We start from the raw sequence: 24,888 nt of genomic DNA on the forward strand, positions 1-24,888 counted from the left end.
AGCGCGCTGAGTGGGAGCTATTCAGTTACCCAAATACTTCTTAGGCATCTGTTTAACAGCAATGGGGACCGTGCAGGGTCAGGCTTTGAAATGAGCTGAGGAAAGAGAGACTTTAGGCATCCCCTGACTTCTAGAGCAATAAAAGCTCTTTAGAACAGCTTTGAACCATCTATTTCATCATTAAAGAGCTCCAGGTCTCGGGCCTCAGGGGACACATACATAAAAAGATAATTACAGCCCAGAGAGATGTGTGCTTGGGCGGGGTCAGCATCACTAGGCTCCTAATTGGCCTTCCGGGCTCCAGTCCCTCCCACTTCCACCCACTGCACACTCTGCTGCCAGAGTGAGCATCTACAAATGCAAATCTGACCTTGAATTTCACCCGCCTAAGACCCTCCAGTGACCTACAGACACTGCCACAGCCCTTCCCAGTCCCCTGGTGTTAGAGCTCCTTGACCTTTCCAGCCTTGGCAGCCCTCAAGTGTGTTCTGAGCTGGCCAACCTGCCCTGTTCTCACTCCCCTCCCAGCCTCAGAAAATGTACTCTTTCAGAATGCATTTCTTTTTCTTTTAGAATGCATTTGCTCTTCTCTCTGCTGAACCTGGCCAGCTATTGTGCATTCTTCAGGTCTCATCTTTGATGCCACTGCCTCCAGGACATCCTCCTTGATTGTCCCCCTGATTGGACTGGCTTTGGCATCCCCTTCCCACCCTGTGTCTATTAGCCCAACTCCTTCCCCAGACTCTGGTTCTCGAAGTCAGGGGCCCACCTCACTATCTGTTCATCAATTGTCAGATATTTTTTGAGTCTCTGCTTTGTGCCAGGCACTGAGATTCGTAGGTGAACAAAATAGAAAGGTGGTGAGCACCCCTGCCTTCATGGTGCTCACCAGCTCATGGCATCACCTTGTTTGAATAAACAGACAGTACAGTGTACTGCATGTGCTCAGAAAGGAGGCTCAGTGGTCCAGCAGGCTGCATGGAGGAGGGGGCTCTGAGGGTAAGGCTTTGAAGGATGAACAGGAGTTTTCCAGGCAACATGACTGGAGATTTCTCTGCTTGCCTGCCTGCCCAGAGGCTATCCTGGTGACTGGGGTGCTCTCTTCCTAGGGTCTACACTCTGCTCTCATATAAGTTCCTCTTCTCTTTCAGAATGCATGAACTGCACCCGGCTCAGTGACATGAGTGAGCGACTGACCACACTGGAGGCCAAGGTCAGTTGGGCTGGGGAGTCTGGGCCTGGGGAGCTGCCTGGGGACCTGGGGTGGTGGAGGGAGGCATCAGGCAACCACTGGGTGTGGCTGTGGAATTCCCAGCCCCAGGTTTCCAAGCAGGCTTGGACAGCCGGTCCCAGGTACTGGGTACTGTTCAGGCCTTGGTGGCTCTGGGTGGCCTTCTTGGGCTGGGAGGTCCCGGGCAGCAGGCTGGTTGTGGGCAGGTCAGAATGGTGCTGAGCTCCCAGGACCCGGGGGCTGGGAGGCTGGACACCCAGAAGACAGTGGAAAGAGGAGGGAGTCTCTGTCCCTCCAGGGCCACTGTTCCCACCTCCAGAACGGGGCTGGGCATAGAGGAACCGATGGCAAAAGACTCCGTGGAGGAGGAACTGCTGGGAAGTGACCAGCTTTCGGCCCAGTCTATAGGAACAGGACTTCCTAAGTGGAGTCAGCCCAGAGGCAGAAGGAATCCGTAAAGGACAAGTAATTTACCTGGCAGTGACCCCAGGCAGCACTGGGCAGGGAGAGAGGCACAGAAGGGTATGCCCAGTACAGGTGTGTTCATGGGCAGGTGACCTATGGGAGCACCTGGGGCTCCATCCCACGCTCCCTCTGGGAGACGGTGGTTTTGAGCACATTTCAGGCCCAGCTCACCTTAGGGCGATGAAGCCAGGCATCTCTCCTGCCCCTCACTGGATAACACTTCCCCGAGGGTACTTCTGTCTCAGCAGGCTCATGCAAGCTCCTGTGGCTGGAGAAAGCCCTTGGCAGAGTTGCAGGTGGCCACAGGCAAAAGCCAAAGTCAGGTGGGGCTGAAGGGTGCACGTGGGGCGCCAAAAGTGTCTGCCCCGATGGGGACAAGCCCCGTTCTCACCCAGAGGGCTTGGTAAGCAGGCTCTGGTGTTTAGCCAGAGGGGCTTGACCTGGGGGAGGACAGGTCTGGAGGGATGAGGCAGCCTCCAAATATCTACAAAGCCTCTTGGGACAGCAGGGGTGGCTGCACTGCCTGCCGGGAGGCCAGACCAAGGGTGGAATCACCAGAGCCGAGGAGTCTCTCGGGGCAGAAGCATTGTCCAGAGAGAGTGTGTGAGCAGGGCCACGTGGCAGGCAGGCTGGGTGAGGACCAGGGACCTGAGACTGTGGGGCTGGAGCCCCAGGCAGCAAGAGCCCCTAGGAGAGAGCAGGGCCAGGGTCAGCTGTGCCTCCACCCAGAAGAGCACACACACACACGCATGCATACCCACATGATACGTGTGCACACACATGCACACATAGGCACCTGTGCACACACATCTGTGTGCATGTGGAGACACACGTATATATATACACATACAGACACACGCATTTGCACATGTGCACACAGACACATGCACACACACAAAAACAGGGACACACATACGTAATACCCATGGTCACATGCACAGGTACTCAGGCATACATACACACACACAGGCATGCGTGTCCATGGGCACACATACATATACACACACACGCACACACATGACACAAATGTGCACACATTAACACACACAGCCCTTGACAACTCCACATTACCCTTGGCCCTGACTTCTGCCCTGGGGGTTGCAGGTGAGTGAGGCTTGGAGTCAGACATTTGTGGGACCACCACCTGCCAGCTGGGTGACTCTCTCAGAGCCCCCCCTCCTCATCTGTAGAATGGATCAGAGCATCAGCCCTGCAGGGCTTTTGAGAGCCTCCAGGGAGATGGCAGTGGGAACCGGCTTTGGAAATGGTCTAATGCTGACCAGGAGTCAAGGATTAGTGCTGTCACCTACGCCAGCCACGTCACTGTTCCCGCCTTACAGATACAGACACAGATGTGCGGGAGACATCTGTGCAGAGCAATGACGGGGGGCCCATGGCATGCATTCGCGGCTTCCCTTGTCCTCCAGCCCTTCCGTGGGCGGGCAGGGTCTCCCAGCAGCCCAGGCCCCTGGGCACAGGCCTGGGATGGGAGAGACCCAGCTGCTCTCCTTGGAGTCTGAGCTCTTGTGGGGCAGGAGTGGAGGGCTCCAGGGAGCAAATGTGTCCACATGGGCTGAGCCGGGGCCAGGACCCCTAGAATGAGTATAGGGGAAGATGTTGAGCCGGTGAGCTTCTGGCACCTGAGATTTTAGAAAAGGCGGGTCCCCGAGCCATGCCCAGCCTGATGGACATTTTCCTAGTACCGGAAGCCTCTGTGTGGTTTGGCACAGAGCAGCAGCCCTGGCCTCAGCCCAGTATTGTGGGTGTTAAAAGTCGCAGTTCTAGGGGAGGATGGCCGCATTGCCAGCTGTCCCCCACCCACCTGGCTCACATCCTCCTGTCATGAGCAATTCCCCCCTGTGGCCTTCCCGGCCCTGACACCCTCTCCACCAAGGGCCCCAGCTCCATGGGCTCCAGCAGCAGGCCTGGGGCAGAGCTTTGTCCTGTGACCCTGAGTGAGAGGACTGTGTCCACTCTGTGTGCCTCGAGGGCTAGAGGGAGGGACAGCAGTGCGTGGGAGGAGCCCAGGCCGGGATTTCCACCCTTCCTCCACTCCATCTTGGCCAGCCCTTCCCTCTGGATCAGTCGGATGGCCTGGAAAATGGAAATTGGAGTCACTTCATTTTGAGGCTGGTCCAGAGTGGGGAAGCTCAGGCAGCTCTCGAGTGGGGAGCTAGGGTTGGTAGCTTGGGCCTGGGGTGTGCAGAGACGGGGTAGCTCGGCAGCCCCCCTCCTTTTGACAGCTGTCTGCATTTCTAAGTAGGGGCTGGGAGACTCCTATCTTAGCTCCCGCGTCTTGTCTGGAGCACCTTCTGGCCGCCCACCTGCCCACTCCATGCCCACGTATGTTGAGAGGGCCTCTAGGAGGTTTTTTTAGACAAGGTCTCGTGTTATCTCAGTGTGGTGGCGTGATCTCAGCTCACTGCAACCTCCGCCTCCCAGGCCAGGTTCAAGTGATTCTCCCGCCTCAGCCTTCTGAGTAGTTGGGATTACAGGTGTGCCCCACCACATCCGGCTAATTTTTGTATTTTTAGTAGAGATGAGGTTTCACTATGTTGGCCAGGCTGGTCTCAAACTCTTGACCTCAAGTGATCTGCCCGCCTCGGACTCCCAGTGTTGAGATTACAGGCGTGAGCCACTGTGCCCGGCCCCACGGGGAGCTTTGATGGCCCAGATCAGAGGGCCCTGAAAGGCAGCGGCCTGGAGAGGGGAAGGGAACACCAGCTGGGCTAGTGGCCAAGACAGCCCAGCAGCACCAGAGGCCATACCAAGGTCAGGCGAGTCTGCAGGAGCCACGACACGGAGCTGGGTTTTCAGCTCAGATCAGAGGCTAGGGGTCAGCCAGGGCAGAGGCTGGGATCCTAGCAGGGTGAAGGCAGAGCCAGAACAGGAGCCAGGCAGGCAAATCCCACATAGGGAAGCAGAAATCAGATGGCTTGCATAAAACAGCAGCAACCCAGAGCCTGGACACTGGGGCTTCTGCTCCCTTAGACAAGAAGTCTGCTTTGGTATGTCGGGAAGGAGGCAAATGAGAGAAACCTGGCCAATGGTAGCTTATTCCATAAGGACATTTATCGTTTATTCCACAAGAAGTCCAGGATCAGGGGTGGTCTCAGGATTGGTTTGGTGTCCAAGGAAGCCAGGCTCTTCGCTGACTTCTTAGCGAGCTGGTTGATGCCTCATGATAACAAAGTGGCTGCTGCAGCTCCAGGCATCACATCCTCACCTTGTATGTAAAGGCAGGAAGTGAAGGGTGAGGTGAAGCACCCAGACTCCTTATGTTTCATGAGCCTGTGCTGGGGCAATGTGACCACCTTCTGGTTGCAAGGGAGCTGGGAAACTGAGTACCTGGCCAAACAGAAAGGGATGGCTCTGCCTGGCTCAAGCTGGTCCTGATTCCTTTCTTGGGCCACATGCACAGAGTCACAAGAGGGAGTTCTGGAGCAAGGGAAGAAGGGGCACTGGGGGCCAGCCAACCCACAGAGTCCGCTCCATCTGCTCTCCCACTGGTGCAGACCTAGAAGCTGGTCCAGGATTTCTGCCACCCTCTGTTCCTGGAACAGGCTGGCAGGCAGAAGGCCAGCAGGGTACCAGGGAAGATTCCTGCCTGCCCTCCCCTCTCCTGCCCTGGGCTTTACTCTCTGACCTCATGGACCACAAACAGTACACGAGAGTCACAGAAGCCTCAGAGTCCCAGCAGTCTCTGGTGCAGAGGGCAGTGTCCCGGCCAGTCTGCCAGGCCACAGTGACATCATCAGGGCCACTGCCCCCAAAAGCCGTGGCCTGGTTTTCTTGGCCCCACGCCCACGGCTGCCCACTCGGGTGAGCTCATGCCTGGACAGAAATGGGATCAGTTTCTCCAGGTCAGACACAGCCAGGCCAGGAGGGCTGAGACGTTGGCCAGGGCAGATTCCAACCAGGGCCCCTCTGCCCAGGTCGGCAGTCTCTGTGGGCAGGGGTGTCCCAGTGGGAGGTGCCCCATGAAGGAGAGAGCTAGGCCTTTTGTACTGGCTGGCAGGTCACTTTGGGGGAAGCCAGAGCTTTGCCCAGAATGGGGAACACTAGGGGATGCCTGTAGGAGCCCAAGGCGGGACCCTTCCCCAGATCTCTCCAGGCTCCACCCTGCTCCCTCCTCCTCCACCCTAGCCTCCCCCCACCATCCCCACCTCCTCTCATGGTCCCCTACCTCCACTTCCCAGCCCTTGGGACCACCCCCTGTTAAATATGGCCATCTGAGGTCCCCGCGGGATACTGCAACCCAACCCCCCCAACTTATCACCTTCACTCCCAAGCCTGCCCCTCTCCTGTGCCCTTGTTCAACTGGGTGCATTTCTACTATACCCAGCAGCCAGGCCTGAAAGGGGAGACACACTCCAACCTTCACCCCACCTCCTGCCCCCAGCCCCAGGAGCACCAGGGCCTGACGCTCCTCCAAATCCCCTGCGCTGGCTGTCCCTTCCATCACGTGACCTGACAGCCACAGTCTTCTTGCTCCTCTCCAGAGCCCCTAACCTTGGCTGTGGCCCGTCAACTTCTCCAGGGGTGCTAGCGGCTGGGGCAGGAATCGGAACCCTTCCCTCCTCCCGGAGATTCAGGAGAATGGGGTCCACCCTTCACTGCTGTGTGATCTGCGCCAGCCGCCCCTGCTCTCTGTGCCTCCACGAAGCTCAGCCAGGGTTGAGGCAGAGCTGTTGGGAGGATAAACTGTGGTTTGGTGGATGAGGCACCACTTGGGGCCCCGGCCTCACCGCCCATTTGCTGGGTGATTTCAGGCAAGTCACTTGCAGTCTCTGAGCCCCTGTCTCCACCTCATTTGTGATGTCTCCGTAGTGACCCTCCCAGTTTCATGGACCCTTCTAAGGACCAGAAAGGGGAGGGGCTGAAAGAATTGGCCCTGGGGGGTCAAGGGGCCCTGGGCCAGGCATCCCGGCCATCAGAGGGCTGTGTCCCATAGAGGGGTGGAGGGGGAGCCCGTTCTGCAGCCCACAGCAGGGCCTGAGCCCAGGGGGCCCAGCTAGAACCCTGGGTGCAGGGTCAGAGCCCTGAGCAGCCGCTTAGTGCACCCTGGAGACGCACCTGCCGGGGAGGAGCCCAGAGCAGGCCACTGGGCCAAAGTGACCTGCCAGCCAGTACAAAAGGCCTAGCTCTCTCCTTCATGGGGCACCTCCCACTGGGACACCCCTGCCCACAGAGACTGCCGACCTGGGCAGAGGGGCCCTGGTTGGAATCTGCCCTGGCCAACGTCTCAGCCCTCCTGGCCTGGCTGTGTCTGACCTGGAGAAACTGATCCCATTTCTGTCCAGGCATGAGCTCACCCGAGTGGGCAGCCGTGGGCGTGGGGCCAAGAAAACCAGGCCACGGCTTTTGGGGGCAGTGGCCCTGATGATGTCATTGTGGCCTGGCAGACTGGCCGGGACACTGCCCAGGGATCCCAGGACTGTTCCCCAGGCCCAGGGGCACTGCAGAACTGGTGAGGGGGCTACTGAGGGAGATCATCTGCCTGTGCGCCACGGACCCTCAGCTCAACCCAGCAGGTCCCTCACGCCCTCCGGCCCCAGGACCCACCCAGGTTCCCAGCAGGGATCTCCGCCCACCCTGAGCCTATTTCTGGCACACAGCGCCCCCTGCCGGCCTCTTCGGGGACAGCAGAGACTCATGGGGCCTCCGAGTCCTGGCTCTCAAGTCGTTTAAAGGAAGGAGAAAGTCTCCTGGTCCTAGGATCTGGGTCTCAGCCACCTTTGACTCCTGCCTCCCTCAAGGAGGGACAGATGGGCCCGCATTGCAGGCTGGTCCCAAGCAATCGTGGCCACTTTTGTTTTTCCAGAAAGCCTTCTAAAGGTCATGTGCCACAAGGGGCCTACTTATACCCACCCTTCCACTCTCCTCCCTCCCTTTCTTCCCTTCCTTTTCTGTGTGTGTGTGTGTGTGTGTGTGTGTGTGTGTGTGTGCTTTTTTCTCTCTCTCTCTCTCTTTTTTTGTAGATGTGGTCTCGATCTGTCGCCCAGGCTAGAGCGCAGTGGCACAGTCATAACTCACTGTAGCCTTGAACTCCTGGGCTCAGCTTCGTGAGTAACTGGGACTGCAGGCGTGTGCCACCACGCCCGGCTAATTTTCTTTATTTTTTGTAGAGATGGGGGTCTCACTGTGTTGCCCAGGCTGGCCTCAAACTCCTGGCCTCAAGTGATCCTCCAGCCTCAGCCTCTCAAAGTGCTGGGATTGCAGGCATGAGCCACCACTCCCAGCCAGCACAGGGACTTTGACGGTGTCTGAAGGGCACTGCTTGAACCTGAGGGTCCAGAAAGACTTTCCAGATGTGAGAAGGAGGAGAGGGCTGGGATGGAGGGAACCTGGGCCACGAGTGAGGTTCTCCCACTAAGGAGCGTGACGGGGCACACACAGCGTGGACAGCTGCAGGTCTCATGGGGTGCACATGCATGTCCCTGCGTGTCACACGTGTCCCTGTGTGTCAGGCCCAACTGGGACCTGATTCTCTATCTCCTTTGGCCCAGGTCCTCCTGCTAGAAGCAGCAGAACAGCCCTCCAGCCCGGACAACGACCTGCCGGCCCCCGAGAGCACTCCGCCGACCTGGAATGAGGACTTCCTCCCCGACGCCATCCCTCTCGCTCACCCTGGGCCGCGACAGAGAAGGCCCACGGGCCCAGCCGGTGAGTGAGGGCTGCAGAGAGCACAGGCTGGGGCAGCCGAAGGGGCCTCGGGCACAGCCTCCCAGGGCCTCCCTAGAGAGGCCACACACTAAACACTCTAGTTCTGACATGCCACGTGGCATTTTGAAAAATTAAGCTAACAGTTGAAAACTGGGGGATTTCACCTAAAAGCCAGGATTTCTAGTTTCTCTTAAGAAGTAGGCGATCTGACTGGGCGCAGTGGCTCATGCCTGTAATCCCAACACTGGGAGGCCGAGAAGGGTGGATCATTTGAGGTCAGGAGTTCGAGACCAGCCTGGCCAACATGGTGAAACCCTGTCTCTACTAAAAATACAAAAGTTAGCCAGGCGTGGAGGTGGGTGCCTATAATCCCAGCTACTCAGGAGGCCGAGGCAGGAGAATCGCTTGAACCTGGAAGGTGGAGGTTGCAGTGAGCCAAGATCACGCCACTGCACTCCAGCCTGGGGGACAAGAGCAAAACTCTGTCTAAAAAAAAAAAAAAAAAAAAAAAAGTAGACCATCTGGCCAGGCGTAGTGGCTCACTCATGCTTGTAATCCTAGCACTTTGGAAGGTCAAGGCAGGTGGATCACTTGAGGTCAGGAGTTCGAGACCAACCTGGACAACATGATGAAACCCCTGTTTCTACTGAAAATACAAAAATTAGCCCAGCATGATTAATCCCAGCTACTCCTGAGGCTGAGGCATGATAATTGCTTGAGCTGGGGAGGTGGAGGTTGTAATGAGCCAAGATCATGCCACTGCACTCCAGCCTGGAAGACAGGGGTGAAACCCTGTCTCAAAAAAATAGATGATCTTGGCCAGGTACAGTGGCTCACACCTATAATCGCAGCACTTAGGAAGGCTGAGGTGTGAGGATTGCATGAATCCAGGAGCTCAAGACTAGCCTGGGCAACATAGTGAGACCCTGTCTCTACAAAAAATTATAAAAATAAAAATGAGAGAATTGGCCATCAGGGCTGGCAATGCCTCATGGAAGCAACCAGCTACTGGGTTACCACTGTAGGTCCAGTCCAGGCTGCGCAGTTTGCCGCAGTCCCCACCATTCCCTATTGTCTTACAGCTCAGCTACTGTCTTCAGTATCTGCCCTGCTCCTTGGCTTCTGCACTTATGGCCCCCAGCCCAGGCTTGCTGGGTTCAATTTTGCAGCATTCTGCCTGGCCAGGGAGCAGGAACTTACTGCCTCCCACCTCTTTCTCTGAACTCTCTGGCTGGAATTAGAGGACATCTGCCGCCCTGCCTTCCTGCCACACTTTTACAATTTTATTTTATTATATTATTTTATTTTGAAACAATGTGTTGCTCTGTCACTGAGGCTGGAGCACAGTAGTATGATCATAGTTCACTGCAGCCTCCATCTCCGAGGCTCAGGTGATCCTCCCGCCTCAGCCTCCCAAGTAGTTGGGACTATAAGTGCACACCACCACACTTGGCTTTTTTTTTTTTTTTAATTTTTAGTAGAGACGAGGTCTCACTGTGTTGCCAGGCTGGTCTCAAACTCCTGGCCTTAAGCAATCCTCCTGCCTCGGCTTCCCAAGGTGCTGGGATTTACAGGTGTGAGCCACCATGCCTGGCCCTGGCCACTTTTTAAAGTTAAGGGGAAGAATTTTCCCTCTGTGGATTCTACCCACTGGTCTGGGCTCTGCCACCTGGGGCTGTAGTTACCTCTGCTTTAATCACAATTGTAATAATCATAGTTGCAATCGATGAAGCCCTGCTTGGTGCCAGACACTGAGTTGGGGCTTTACCCTGGAGGACATTTAGCAAACAACACCTATCCATAAGGCTGAATCCAGGGTTTGAAGGCTGGGGTCTACCATGAGTGGTCAGGATCTGCACTGTGCCAGTTATTAAATATTTTCATATCAGATATGAAAATATTTCAAATGCAGATATAATTTTTTTTTTGGAGATGGAGTCTCACTCTGTCACCCAGGCTGGAGTGCAGTGTTGTGATCTCGGCTCACTGCAGCTTCTGCCTCCTGGGCTCAAGTGATTCTCCTGCCTCAGCCTCCCTAATAACTGGGATTATAGGCATGCACCACCAAGCCTGGCTAATTTTTGCATTTTTAATAGAGACGGGGTTTTGCCATGTTGGCCGGGCTGGTCTCGAACTCCTGACCCCAAATGATCTGCCCTCCTCGGCCTCCCAAAGTGCTGGGATTACAGGTTGAGCCAGTGCACCCAGCCTAATTTTTGTATTTTTAGTAGAGACGGGGTTTCACCATGTCGGCCAGGCTGGCCTCGAACTCCTGACCTCAAGTGATCCACCCACCTTGGCCTCCAAAATGCTGGGATTACAGGTGTGAGCCAGCACACCCAGCCTACAGATACCACTTTTAATCTTCACACAAAGCTTGGAAGCCTTGAGGTTACAGGGGAGACACCTGAGGCTCAGAGAAGTTAAGTGACACCCCTGGGGTCACCCAGAAAGCCAGCAAGCCGGGGGCATTTTGCCTCCATGATTCTCTGCCCTTAGAGCCCTTTGGAGGGAGCGCTCACCCTCTCCCCTCTGTTCTGAGTGTCTTTTCTGATGCTGGGTTGGGGAGCAGGGGCAGAGCGGGGAGGAGAGATGCATAACACAAGTGGCCTCCAGTGGCCAGTCCCAGGGCCGGGGAAGGAGAGTAGGGCATCCTGCATTCTTCGAAAGGGACTGAAGGCTGCGGGAGGAGGGCCGAGCTCAGGTCTGCTATGGGAAGGGGGACCTCTCTCACTCTGGCCCCCGGCCTACCCCTCGAGACGCTGTCCCTAAGGTCTCACCCCCAGAGAGTTACCTCATGCCCACATTCTTCAAATCTTTCTTGGGGGATGGAGGAGGAGGGGGCTTCCCATCCCACCGGGGACCCAGGCCCATGAAAGGGCATGCCTGGCAAGACCTTTCCAACCAGGGAAAAATGCAGTTTCAAGAATGGCCACCAGGTGGGGCACACACTCTACACATGGTGACACCTGCAGCCAACCTCCAGAGAGCAGGTGGGGCTCTTCTGAGGCCAGCAGCCCCCAGCCAGGCCCTCCCCACCGTACCACAGTCCCATGCAGCCAGAGTGCAAAGGGCCCTAAGACTCAGCGCAGGTCCCTTCATCAGATCAGCAAACTTCTTCTTTTTTTTTTTTTCTGAGACAGTGTCTCTCTCTGTAAGCCAAGCTGGAGTGCAGTGGTGTGATTACAGCTCACTGCAGCCCAGGCCTCCTGGGCTCAAGCCATCCTCCCACCTCAACCTCCCCAGTAGCTGGGGCCACAGGCACGCACCACTATGCCCGGTTAACTTTTGTATCTTTTGTAGAGATGGGGTCTCACTACGTGGCCCAGGCTGGTCTCAAACTCCTAGGCTCAAGTGATCTTCCTGCCTCAGCCTCCCAAGGTGCTGAGCAAATATTTTTCAGCATCCTCTCTGGGCCAGAGGGAGAAAGGGCTGTCCCCTGGCCACACAGCAGGCCTTACCTCTCCATCTCCTTGTCCACCCTTGGGGCTTAGAGATCTGTAGCTGGGAAGATCCGTCCTTCAGGACCTCCTGGGGCCTCCTCAGAGGCCACATATTGGGGAGCACTTTGCCACAAGCCCGGTTCTTGACCCTAAGCAGGGAGACAGTAGGGTGTGAGAGAGGGACCTGGAGCTAAGCAACTTCATCTGCGGCCTGGCTGTGTGACCTTGGGCAAGGGACCAACCTTCCTGAGCCTCAGTTTCCCCACATTGAAAATGGGAACGAAAGCAGTTCTTAGAATCATAGATGTTCCTAAGTGCAAAACTGGTTTGTAAGTTGTAATAACCAGCTCCAAGGTGATGCGAGTGCCTTTGCCTGTTTAGGGAGTCCCAGGTAGGCAGGGCTCCTGGGGGAAACGTAGGCCGAGAGCCCGGGGGCCAGGCCTGGAGCCGCTGGAGGCTGGGGGTCCACCGTGTTCTGATGCCCTGTCTCCTTCTCTCCCCAGGGCCCCCGGGGCAGACAGGACCACCAGGGCCTGCAGGCCCCCCTGGGTCTAAAGGTGACCGAGGCCAGACAGGAGAGAAGGGTCCAGCGGGGCCCCCTGGTAAGAAAACCCCCCATATACGTGATGCTGTCAACCTGCGGAAAGGGCTGGGCTTTCTTCTCTACTGGAACAGGCGAGGTGTCCCACGCACCCACAGCCCTGATCTTGCTGGGTACAAGAAAAAGGGGGTCTTTTTTTTTTTTAATTTTTTGAGAGGGAGTCTCTCTCTGTCGTCCAGGCTGGAGTGCAGTGATGCCATCTCGGCTCACTGCCACCTCCACCTCCTGGGTTTAAGCAATTCTCCTGCCTCAGCCTCCCAAGTAGCTGGGACTACAGGCATCCACCACCACACCCGGCTAATTTTGTATTTTCAGTAGAGACAGGGTTTCACCATATTGGTCAGGCTGGTCTCAAACTCCTGACCTCAAGTGATCCACCGCCTTGGCCTCCCAAAGTGCTGGGATTACAGGCATAAGCCACCGCCGCACCCGGCTTTTTGTTTTGTTTTGTTTTGTTTTGTTTGAGACGGAGTCTTGTGCTGTGTCGCCCAGACTGGAGCACAGTGGTGCAATCTCAGCTCACCGACACCTCCACCTCCAGGGTTCAAGCAACTGTCCTGCCTCAGCCTACTGAGTAGCTGGGATTACAGGTGCCCGCCACCATGCCCGGCTAATTTTTGTATTTTTAGTAGAGACAGGGTTTCACCATGTTGGCCAGGCTGGTCTTGAACTCCTGACCTCAGATGACCTGCCTGCCTCAGCCTCCCAAAGTGCTGGGATTACAGGGGTGAGCCACAACACCTGGCCAAAACGGGGTCTTCAGGGGGCTTCGGGTACAGGCATGAGCATTGAGGCTGTGAGGGGCCAGGAGCAGTTCTCAGCCATTTAAACACCTCCAGAGACCACCCTCTCGACTCCTCCTGGGTCCTGCAGGGGAAGGAGCCCTGGTTCAGCAGGTACAGGGCCAGCCCGGGATGGTGGCTTATACTTGGTGTCCCCGCCACAGGGCTGAAGTCCCTGGGAGGGACCAATGGGCCTCTGGCCAGAGCCTTTGCTGATTTCACCGTCCCTGCCCCCTTCACCCTCCCCAGCTGCCACTAAGTGTCCCCTCTGGACTGGGCTGGGAAGGGAAGCCCATTTCATTTACACCCCAGGACACCCCCAAAGAAGACTGTGGATCGGAGGTCACCACTGACTGGCTGTGGGCCCCTGACCAACCCTGTTTCTTTCAAGGCCTCAGTTTCCCCATTTGTAATGTCGCAGCCACCTGCCAGGCTCCGGTTGCCACAGTGACTGTTCTTTTCCTCATTGCAGGGCTCCTGGGGCCTCCAGGGCCCCGTGGGCTTCCTGGAGAGATGGGGCGCCCCGGCCCCCCAGGACCACCCGGGCCAGCAGGCAGCCCAGGCCCCTCACCAAACAGCCCCCAGGGAGCCCTCTACTCCCTGCAGCCGCCTACAGACAAAGACAGTGAGTGATGCCCCTGGGGGGCCAGAGGAGGGCTGAGCCACACTGTGTTCTGGGAGGGATCAGCCTTCCTTAAAGGATCCCGGGAAGCGGACCCCACCACATGCCCATCTTGCTGCACCCAACTGGCTCACTCCTGCAGGCCTCCTCCAGGAAGCCCTCCATGCAGTGTCCAGGGCCTGCCAGTGACGATGACAGGGAACAGCTTGGGAGCAAGGCTTGGCCCTGGGGCTGAGCATTCCCAAGGGGACCCAGGGCTAGTCCCCAGCCCTGCTCTTGGCCCCAAAGTGGCCTGTCTCTGCCTCAGTGCTCAGCTCCCTGCCTTTGGGGTCCTGAGCCCCAAAGGTCACTCTGCTGGCTGACTTGGCCCAGATTCCCTACCTGGCTACCCCACCCCACCAAGGTTATCCCTTACTGTACTTCTTCCTCACCCGTCCTCACTGCAGGTCATTCAGCAGGTGTTTAGTGAGCACTTACTATGTGCAAGGCACACGGTTTTAGCCACTGAGGATACGGCAATGTGCAAAACAAACTCCGGCCCTCGGGGGCACAGGCCAGTCCAAGAGAGCCTCTGAACACACAGAAATGTCCACTTCTACCTTGGGAGGTGGGGACAGGGAGGTGCAGAGAGTGGACAGGACCAGGACTCTGGGCCCAAGGGACCATGAGGTAGTGGGAGGCCAGGCAGAGGAGTCCGCGAGCCCCGAGAGGAGCAGCATTTCTGGTTAAGTGTCCCGGCAACTGGGGAAGATTTTTATTTTAATCTTTTTTGACATAGGGTCTGTTGCCCAGGCTGGAATGCAGTGGTGCCATCATAGCTCACTGCAGCCTGTCACTCCTGGGCTCAAGGGATCCTCCCACCTCAGCCTCCTGAGTAGCTAGGACCACAGGCATGCATCACCACATCTAACTAATTTTTTTTTTTTTTGAGTGGAGATGGGGTCTCATACTGTTGTCCAGGCTGGTCTGGAGATGCAGTCTCACTATGTTGGCCAGGCTGGTCTTGAACTCCTGGCCTCAAGTGATCCTTCCTCTTCGGCCTCCCAAAGTGCTGGGATTACAGGTGTGAGCCACTGTGCCCAGCCTGGGGAAGGGTTTTATGAGGAAGGTGATGGCATTGGGCCCTGGGTCTGGTTCGGGATGGGCCAGGGTGAATCAGGTGGGGGGCTCATCCTGGAGAGCCATGGGAGATGGGTTGTTAGACAGACCCCACCCCTGCTCCAGGCAGTGTGGTCGCCATGATGGAATCAGACTCCCCAGGCACAGCTCAGAGGGGTGGGCATGGAGGGCTTCCTGGAGGAGTAAGCCAGTTGAGTGCAGCAGGATGGGCCTGTGGGGTGGAGCCTGGAAGAAGGTGCCAGCCTGGGGCATTGGAGAAGTGAGCAGGGCAGACGCAGAGTCTAAAGAGTCTGGAATGTTCTAGAAGGTATTTGTGTTTTATATGAAGCTGACTGACCTGGCTTTCCCTGCTCTTTGGGCCTCTCCATGCTCCTCTGAGCAGTGGGGGCAACAGTATCTGCAGCGGGGCCCAGGGTGATGGGAGGAGCTTCCCTGGGTTTCGTGTGGTCTGGCTCAGGGCTCAGTGCCCAGGACCAGCCTCCCAGCACTGCCAGGTCTGCCCTGCCAGACCCCTGGCCACTCCACTCTTCCTACAGATGGAGACTCAAGGCTGGCCTCTGCCATCGTGGACACAGTGCTGGCGGGCGTCCCAGGACCCCGGGGTCCTCCTGGTCCACCAGGTAAGTGGCCTGCATTGAGGACTCCATCCCCCTAGGGCTGGCCTGAGCCATGGGGCCTCGAGGGGAGCTGGAGGCCGGCTGGGGGTCCATGGCTTCCGGACAGGGCTGGGGACTGGGTCTGTCCCACCCACTGTGTGTCAGGAAGTGAAGCCCCTCATTTCCTGGTGGCAGTGCCCCGGGCAACTGGATGCATGAAACCCACGTGATTCTGCTGGAATAAGATGCCTGCATGAGGCTGCCCTTGCATGGGCCAGAGTGGGACACACACCAATGGGGGATGGGGTCAGGACAGAGTTGGCAGGAAGTCCCTACATTTGAGGCAGAAACCAAGGGGCTCAAAGGGGCCGAGACCTGGCTGTCAGTCCTGGCCTGACCTTCCATCATTCACATTCCTCACCGGGGGAGGAATGCAGGGCTGACTGCCTTGCCCCTTTCTGCCCGGGAAGGGAGTCATTCATTCATTCATTCGTTTATTCATTGAGTCATTGATTCACTCATTCATTCGTTTATTCATTCATTCGTTCGTTCATTCATTCATTTGTCCATTCATTCATTCATTCGTTTATTCATTCGTTCGTTCATTCATTCATTCATTCATTCATTCATTCCTCTGTGTGTCTCACAAACATTCATTGAGCATCTGCCACTACATGTGCCGGACAGTGATCTAGGTTCCCAGAACTCCTGAATAATCAAAACAAACATCATCGTGAAACTCTCATTCTGGTGGAGGACAGGAATATCATCATAAATTGTGACTTCGACAGGATCTGAGGGAGCTACAAGGGAGAAGCTGGGGCGTGGCGGGGAGGCCCCATCAAAACGTGACATTTCAGCAGATGCTCTAGTGAGGAGAGGGAGTAAGCTCAGAGGGTACCTGGGGGCCCTCAGGTGACATACCAGGTCTCTGGAGAACTGTTCAGACTCCTAATATTTGTCCCCTGGAGTGCCTGTCCTCATATGGCCTCTCCAAACCTGGGAGCCAGGCCATGCTGGACAGCCCAACATGGGGCTCCCTGCACCACAAGAGGCATGGGCCTGTGCAGGGTCATGAGAGACCAAGGCCTTACTCTTCCTAGCAGGCTGGAGATTAGTCATGAATCTCCCTCCCTGAGCTGGGCACACACATGAGACCCAGCCCGGCCCTCTGGGTACTCCACAGCCCATGGGGGAGACAGATGTGTAAACCTCAGTGGCCATGGGCGGTGTCTGGTTTACATAAGGGATTTGCCTAGAGAAGCAGTGGAAAGCTGGGAAGGCTTCCTGGAAGAGGTGATGCTCTGTGTCAGACTAGTAGGAAAACCAGTAGGAAAGGGTTTGCTGGGAGAGTGGAGGAATAGGGAGGCTCCAGGAGGAAGGACAGCTTTAGCAGAGACGCCAGGAGGGTGTCTGGCTGGGGCAGGGAGGGTGGGAAGGGGCCGGGCTGAGGACTTCAGGAGCCCTGAAAGAGACGTAACTGGGCTTGGATTTTTGAAAGTGTATTCTGGGGGGCTGTAGGAAGGGTCGATGATCAGGAGGCTGTTATAGTAACCCCAGCAAGAGGGATGAGTCCCAGGTCCCGAAGCGGGACAGACCGGAGAGACGTACCAGGGGACCAACTGGCTGGGGCATGGGACCAGTCTGGATGGACTTCCTCCCTCGCCTGCTGGGTCTCGGGATTGGGGCTGTGTCATGGACGAGGCCCTGGGAGGAGGAGGTGTGGGAGCTGTGGGCAGCCGGTGGAGAGGGCCCTGGGCTCCGAGGATGGAGACCTCATTGCGAGGGGGTGTGTCCCCCTCCTCCCCACACCATTCATTCCCAAACCCTCCTTTGCTTCCCATGGAGACAGATCAAGAACAGGTGCTGGGGTGGGAGGCTGGGGGCGCCCCCTCTCTGGCCCCAGGTGACCATCTGTGACTCTGCCCACAGGTCCCCCTGGGCCTCAAGGTCCCCCAGGACCCCCAGGAACATCTGGATCCCAGGTAAGGACTTTGCCATTTTAGGTATGGTGTGGGAGGCGGTGGGTGGGGGGTGGCCTTGTCTCCCTAGGGGAGAAGAAGCACCTTCTTACCAGCAAGAGTCACTCAGGAAGGAGCCAGTCAGCCTGGCTGGTGAGATTCTATTTTATTTTGTTTTATTTATTTTTTAATTTATTTTTGAGACGGAGTCTCTCTCTGTCACCCAGGCTGGAGTGCAGTGGCGCCATCTCGGCTCATGCAACCTCTACCTCCTGGATTCAAGCAATTCTCCTGCCTCAGCCTCCGGATTAGCTGGGACCACAGGCGCATGCCACCACGCCCAGCTAATTTTTGTATTTTTAGTAGAGATGGGATTTCACCATGTTGCCCAGGCTGGTCTTGAACTCCCGACCTCAAGTAATCCATCTGCCTCAGCCTCCCGAAGTGCTGGGATTACAGGCATGAGCCACTGCACCTGGCCGAGATTTTAATTTTATTAGCAGCAGCGACTCTTTGCTGAGTATATCCTCCTCCCGTTATGCCAGGGAGGTGTTAGCATCATTCCCATTTCACAGATGAGCTAACTGAGTCCCAGAAAGACCAGATGCTGCCTGAGGTTGTGTGGAGGGTGTAGGCAGAGTTGGGCCAGGTCACAGAATCTCTGCCTCAGCCCCTCACCTTGCCCTGAGAATTGCCCATGGGGAGGCGGCAACCAAGCCTGACTCAGCCCCAAACCCCAGGTTCGGCCTGCCTCTGCAGCTGTGTCAGAAGTCAGGAAGAGCAGGTGCAAAGGCCCTGAGGCAGGGAAAAGGCTGGCAGGTAGTGAGCAATGGAGTGTGTGGTGTGGGATGAGGCACAGTGGGCAGGGCCTTATCTACTGGTCCCAGGTGTGGGCTTTTGTTACAGTGGATGGAATTTTTGAGTTTCAGGGAGGGTGAGTCCATGATCTTACTGACATCTTTAAAAAGCTCCTCTGAGGGGCTAGGTGCGATGGCTGACGCCTGTAATCCCAGCACTTTGGGAGGCCAAGGTGGGAGGATGGCTTGAGCCCAGGAGTTTGAGACCAGCCTGGGCAACATAGCAGGACCCCATCTCTACAAAAAATTTAAAAATTAGCCTGGTGTGGTGGCGTGCGCTTGTAGTCCCAGCTACTTGGGAGGCTAAGATGGGAGGACGGCTTGAGCCCAGGAGTTGGAGGCTGCAGTGAGCTCTCATGGCACCCCCGCCCTCCAGCCTGGGTGACAGAGCAAGACCCTGTCTCATTAAAATAAATAAATTAATTAATTAAATATGTAAAAATAGAAAGTAGACTCGGCATGTCTGGCCAATGGAATAAGTCTGGTGAGAAGGGCAGGGAAGGCTCTAGGTTCACTCCCTGGTGTCTGTCAGGAGCAGCTGGGAGGACCAGGGAGGCATTTCCTGAGAAGGGGAGGCTTTGGGCTGGGGGACACCAGGAGTTCCCTTTGGAGAGAGGGGAAGTGGGCACCTCATGGTCAGCTGGGTGGCGATGTCAGGGGATAGCTGGACACGGGCCTGGGGCTCCCGGGAGCTATCTGGGCTGATGTCAGCACACGTGAGACCCTGGCCATCACTGTTAGTATCACTAGTTCCCTCCACACACTGGGCCACTTGCTCCCCTTCTCTGCCTGACAGCCGTACGTGGCATTGGCCCATTTTGCAGGCGAGAAGACTGAGGGTTCAGCTGGGGTCCCTAGTCAAATACCAGCTCCAGGTGGCTCCAGGACTGGAGGCCTTTGAGTCTGCCCTTCCCATGCCGGCCGGGCCATCCTCCTCTCCCTTCCTCTTCTGTAGACTCGGAGCACAGTGGGCGGGAAGGGGGGCGGCCAGAGGGCACTGGAGACTTGGCCAGGACAGGCAGGCCTCACATGCTTCCTTTGGTTTTCTGCAGGGCCTGGCTGGAGAGCGAGGCACGGTGGGGCCGTCCGTAAGTGTGGGCTGTGCAGATGGGCCTGGGCCACTCCCTGGCAGAGGCTCTGATGCAAGCCCAGGGCACTGGGTGGCGGGGGTTGGTGGGGGATTCAGCCCTGGGTGGCCCTGCTGGAGCTCAGGCAACAGGGAGGGACTAAGAAAGGACTCAAATAGCCTCCTGCTGTGGGGTGAGGAGGGGAGCGACCTCCAGAGAGTGGGCTGACAGTCCTGAGCGCCTGCAGCCCTGGGTTAATGCATTGTGTGACCCTGGCCTTTCATTCATGTGCTGTGTGACCTGGGAAGTCCCTTCTTTTCTCTGAACCTCCCAGAAATAGGCTTAAACAGCCTTCCTTTAATCGACTTTCTTGGAAACAATAATTTATGAGTCTCCCAGCCTGACCATCATGGTGAAACCCTGTCTCTACTAAAAATACAGAAATTAGCTAGGCGTGGTGGTGCGCACCTGCAGTCCCAGCCACTCTGAAGGCTGAGACAGAAGAATTGCTTGAACCTGGAGGCAGAGGTTGCAGTGAGCCGGGATCACGGGATCACGCCACTGCACTGCAGCCTGGGTGACAGAGTGAAACTCCATCTCAAGAAAAAAAAAAAAAAAGAATTTGTGAGTCTGGACTCCTGCCTCTAGGGCCAAGGAGTTCAGGCGCTTCCTTGACCCCCAAGCCTCACTGTAGGGGTGTGGGGCGGGGAGGAGGAGTGGAGGTTTGCTGAGCACCTACTATGTGTTGGCCACAATGGAGGTGCTCTCTTCCCCCACAGCACATGTAAGCTTCACAGAGACCCCAAGAGATCACGCTTTATTATCCCCGTTTGCCAAAACTGGCCACTAAGGCTCAGAGACGTTAAGTAACTTGCCCAAAGCCACACAGCGAGACAGTGGTGGAGCCTGGATTTGAACTGGGGAGTGTCAAGCACCCAAGCCATGCCTCCTCCCATGCTTGTCTAGTGACCAAACACAACAGAGGAGACACAATGATGGCACTTCTAGGTGCCAGACTCTAATCTAAGCTCATTGTCCCTACTGATTAACTTAATCCTCCTAATAACAGATGAGATAGATACTATTACTGATCCCATTTTAAAGGTGGGAAAACTGAGGCACCAAGAAGTAGAGTGACCCACTCAAGGCCACACAGCCGTAGCTGGACATTTAGATGTTACTGTGAGCCAGGCATGGTGGTGGCTCATACCTGTAACCCCAGTGCTTTGGGAGGCCAAGGCAGGAGGATCATTTTGAGGCTGGGAGGTCAAGACCAGCCTGGACAACATAGTGAGACCCCCATCTCTACAAAAATATTAAAAAATTAGCTGGGTTGCGGTGGTGCGTGCCCATAGTCCTAGTTACTCAGGAGGCTGAGGTTGGAGGATCACTTGAACCCAGGAGGTAGAGGCTGCAGGGAGCCATGATCGTGTCACTATACTCCAGCCTGGGCAACAGAGCAAGACCTTGTCTTAAAAATATCAGCCGGGCGCGGTGGCTCACGCCTGTAATCCCAGCACTTTGGGAGGCCGAGGCAGGCAGATCACCTGAGGTCGAGTTCGAGATGAGCCTGGTCAACATGGTGAAACCCCATCTCTACTAAAAATACAAAAATTAGCCAGGCGTGGTGGCGCGTGCCTGTAATCCCAGCTACTCAGAAGGCTGAGACAGGAGAATCACTTGAACTCAGGAGGCAGAGATTGCAGTGAGCCGAGATCACACCACTGCACCCCAGCCTGGGTGACAAGAGTGAAACTCTGTCTCAAATAAATAAATAAAATACAATAAAATATGTGACTTTGAATCTGGTATTACTGGCCTTGTGTTAGAGACAGACAGCAGCCTTTCCAGGCAGGCTACTCAATCCTGGAAGGGCCCAGGCATGAACTTGCCGGCTTCCTAGCCTGAGTCTCTTCGGCCCCAGAAGCAGAATGAAGCAGCTGCAGCCAACCCTGGACCCTTCCCTGCCATGCCAGGCTGAGCAGGCTGTGCCCCGGAGCCGTGGCCTCCCCTGCTGTGCTCACCCCAGAGCAGGAGTCCCCTGGACCCAGCACCCGTTCCCGAGGCCCTGCCTGCCCAGCCTGCCCCTGACTCCCCGCAGGCCCCCAGGGAACTGGAGAGGGTGGAGAGGTGCCCTCACCTCCCGTTCCCGTGTTGACTGTGTAACTTGCTTCTTAGGGTGAACCTGGTGTGAAGGCGGAAGAAGGAGAGAAAGTCGCCACTGCAGAGGTAACTATGCCTGCCCTTCACGTTCCCTCCCGCCTCCTTGGCTGTGAGCACTGTCACGGGAGGGCAGGTGCCCCACAGATCTGCACTGACCCTCAGCCGGTCCCGAGCTGGGTGCTGGGCCACCAGGTGTACAGGGCCCCTGCCCTGAGAAGTTCACAGCCCAGTGGGGAACTTAGCTGAGTACAGCAGTGATTGCAAGAGAGTGAGAAGGTGGCTGAGTGGGGATGCCACAGAGGGGGTGATTGGCCCTTGAGGGGGCTTCCCGAGACAGGGAGAGGAGTCACAAACTTGTAGGAAAGACAAGTCTCCCTGGAGGAGGCTTCAGGCTGCGGAGTCTCTCTCAAGGGACCGGGTTCTCCCGTGAATGAGGTCTCGGCATGGGCGTGCTCACAAGGTCAAGGGTGCTGGGGGACTGAAGGGGACAGGGCTGCTGGATGTGGGAAAGGATGGATGGAAGAAGAGGGACTTGCAAACTGGCAATCTGAGGAGAGAAGATTGGAGCAAGCGGAGCCTGGGGCCAGTGGGAGGGGGCAGCCAGAGCACCGGCTTGGCCTTGGGGACCTGTGGCTTCTCGGAGGAGGAGGGGAGGCTGAAGCTGGGGTAGTGGATGAAGGGGATGAAGGGCTCATCTGAGGTCCAAAGTCAAAGTCCTCCCCTCAGCTGGCCCTGAGCTGGGTGCTGGGCCACCAGGTGTACAGGGTCCCTGCCCTGAGAAGTTCACAGCCCAGCAGGAGACACAGCTGAGGACACAGTGATTGCAAGAGAGTGAGAAGGTTGTTGCGTGGGGGTGCCACTGAGATGGGGCCGGCAGGGGAGGCCTTGAAAGCTAAAAACGAAAGTGCCTGAGCGGGATTTCCTCTGAGTGTGTCAAAACTGGGCGGGCAAAACAGCTGGAAGGACCAGGGTGGGTCCGGGGGACCTTCAGGAGGTCCTTGTAAGACCAGAGAAAGGGAAGAGGCTGGAATCAAGGCAGCTATGGGGGGCGCAGGAGGCAGTGAGAGGGGCTGAGGCATGAGCCTGATACATTGGTCACTCACAGCGGTACTCTGAGAGGTGACCGTGACCTCCTCCATTTCATAACAGCAACCTGCCCTGGCCTGTAATCCCAGCACTTTGGGAGACTGATGTAGGAGAATCGCTTGAGCCCATGAGATCAAGACCAGCCTGGGAAACATAGCGAGACCCCATTTCTTAAAAAAAAAAAAAGTAATGAAACAGGTGTGGTGGCGTGTGCTTGTAGTCCCAGCTACTTGGGAGGCTGAGGCAGGAGGATGGCTTGAGCCCAGGAGGTTGAGGCTACAGTGAGCTATAATCGTGCCACTGTACTCCAGTCTGGGTGACAAAGCAAGACCTTGTCTCTAAAACCTAAAGAAAACCCTAAAAAAAAAAAACAAAAAAAACAACCACCTGTGGCTTAGGAACATGAGGCTCAGCCAGGTCCCTTGGTCTCCCCTGCTCCTTCCCTGAGTTGGGGACATGACACTGACATCCCCATCCCAGACCCCATAATTGGCTCAACTTCCCATTGCCTTTGGTCCCCTAGTGGGCAGACCTTTCTCCTATAACCCAGTAGGATGCTTTTTGGTTTCCTTTTGTTTCGTTTTAAGCCAAATTAATAAGACAGATCTGTCATGTTACACCAGCAAAAGGCACCCATTCTGCTGCCAACTCACAGGGCTGGGCAGGATGGGGACAGTGGCTTTGTCTCCTCATTGTCACTTTTCAGAGTGGCCTTGACACCTGCCTTCTCAATAAGTCAGCACCCGGTCTTGGCTCACTCAGGTGTCTCTCTGCACAAGGTCCTCTGCCCGTGTGTAGACCGGGCCCTTGAAATACAGACTCCGCCATCACGCCAGCCTGCCTGCCTGCACTTTGAAGTGGTGGCTTTCTCTGCTGTCTTTCTTGCCTGGCGCGGCCACACCTACCCTGCCCCTTGCCTGCCGTTTGGTGGCGAGCTCTTGGTTGGGCATTCGAGGAAGGAAACAAGCAAAGAACCTCCTACCTTCGGGCCCTGGGATAGGTGCTCTGTCCTGGTTAGGGTATTTTCAGGGCATGTGGGGGAAGCCAACAGGCAGCTATGGTGGAAGGAAAAGCTCAGGTGGAGGCTGACAGGTGTGGATCTGCAGTCTGGATCGGCCACTTTGCCAGGCTGTGTGGCCATAGGGAGGTTGCCTGCCCTCTCTGTGTTTCAAGTTCTTTGTCTGTGAACAGGGTTTGAAGCCCTGCCTGGCACATAGTTGATGATGTTCAGTCTATGCTTATTTGCAGTGGTGAGGGTGTCAGGTGGGAAGAGGCAAGGATGGGGGGCTTTGAGGACACATACACTGTATCAGGGTGGCCCTGACCCCCTCCTCATGGCCGGCCCTGACCCTGGCCGTCTCCTCCCCGCCAGGGCGAGGGGGTGCAGCAGCTGAGAGAGGCCCTGAAGATCCTGGCAGAGAGAGTCCTCATCCTGGAGCACATGATTGGGATCCACGGTGAGCAGTGACCAGGATCAGCGGGCTGGGAATCTTCTCCCCTCCTTCCTCTCCCTCCCTGCTGCCCTCATGGCTGCTGCCTCGGGTCTCTGGTCTCCCTCCCTTACCCCTAGTCTGACCCTGCCCCTCCCCTGCTCAAGGACCCTCAGTGGCTCCCTGCTGCCCTTGACAGACTTCCAAGTGCATCAGCCCAGTTTCCCAGCCCCTCCCTAGTATAGCCATGGTGGGAAGAGCCCTGCCCAGCCATGTTGAGGCCCCTCCCACCTCCATGCCTTTGCTCGGGCCATCCCTCTGCCTGGTGAACACTGACTGCCACTTCAGGACCTGCTCAAAGATCTCTGCCTCTGTGAAGCCTTCTCTGAACCCTCCTCTTCGTCCCTACGGTGCTCTGGGGAGCCTTCCATTCCATGCTGGGGTGGTGTTTCTGTGACCCTCTGGGAGTCCCTTGTGCAGAACAGTGAATGATACCTCTGCAGGGCCTGGAGTAGAGGCCCATCAGCATTTGCTGGAAAATGAATGGATGAATGAATAGGTGAATGGACAGGTGAGTGGGTGAGTGAGTGAGTGAACGAATGGCTGGTTGCCTGGATGAATGTATGAATGGGTGGATGCATAGATAGATGAATGAATGAATGAATGAATGGTTGAATGGACAGGTGGACAGGTGGATGAGTGGATGGGTAGATACATGGATGAATAAATGAATGGGTGGATGGATGAATGGATAAATGGATGGATGTATGGATGAGTGGACAGGTGGGTGGGTGAATGA

The 24,888-nt window shown here is 56.3% G+C and overlaps 1 protein-coding gene across 2 annotated transcripts in view; it reads left to right on the top strand.

Moving 5' to 3' along the window:
- The window catches only part of COL26A1 (collagen type XXVI alpha 1 chain), a 553,406-nt gene that overhangs the window by 526,154 nt on the left and 2,364 nt on the right, over positions 1–24,888 (top strand). For both annotated transcript variants that reach the window (XM_032756112.2, XM_032756113.2), the window contains exons 4-12: positions 1,152–1,213; positions 8,206–8,362; positions 12,309–12,407; positions 13,661–13,813; positions 15,466–15,549; positions 17,458–17,510; positions 19,396–19,431; positions 21,589–21,639; positions 24,032–24,116. In XM_032756112.2, the coding sequence (XP_032612003.1) occupies positions 1,152–1,213; positions 8,206–8,362; positions 12,309–12,407; positions 13,661–13,813; positions 15,466–15,549; positions 17,458–17,510; positions 19,396–19,431; positions 21,589–21,639; positions 24,032–24,116 (780 nt within the window). The remainder of the gene's footprint in view (positions 1–1,151; positions 1,214–8,205; positions 8,363–12,308; positions 12,408–13,660; positions 13,814–15,465; positions 15,550–17,457; positions 17,511–19,395; positions 19,432–21,588; positions 21,640–24,031; positions 24,117–24,888) is intronic.

The sequence above is a fragment of the Hylobates moloch genome, unplaced genomic scaffold (genome assembly GCF_009828535.3).
Source record: "Hylobates moloch isolate HMO894 unplaced genomic scaffold, HMol_V3 SCAFFOLD_1, whole genome shotgun sequence".
Lineage (NCBI taxonomy): Eukaryota > Metazoa > Chordata > Mammalia > Primates > Hylobatidae > Hylobates > Hylobates moloch.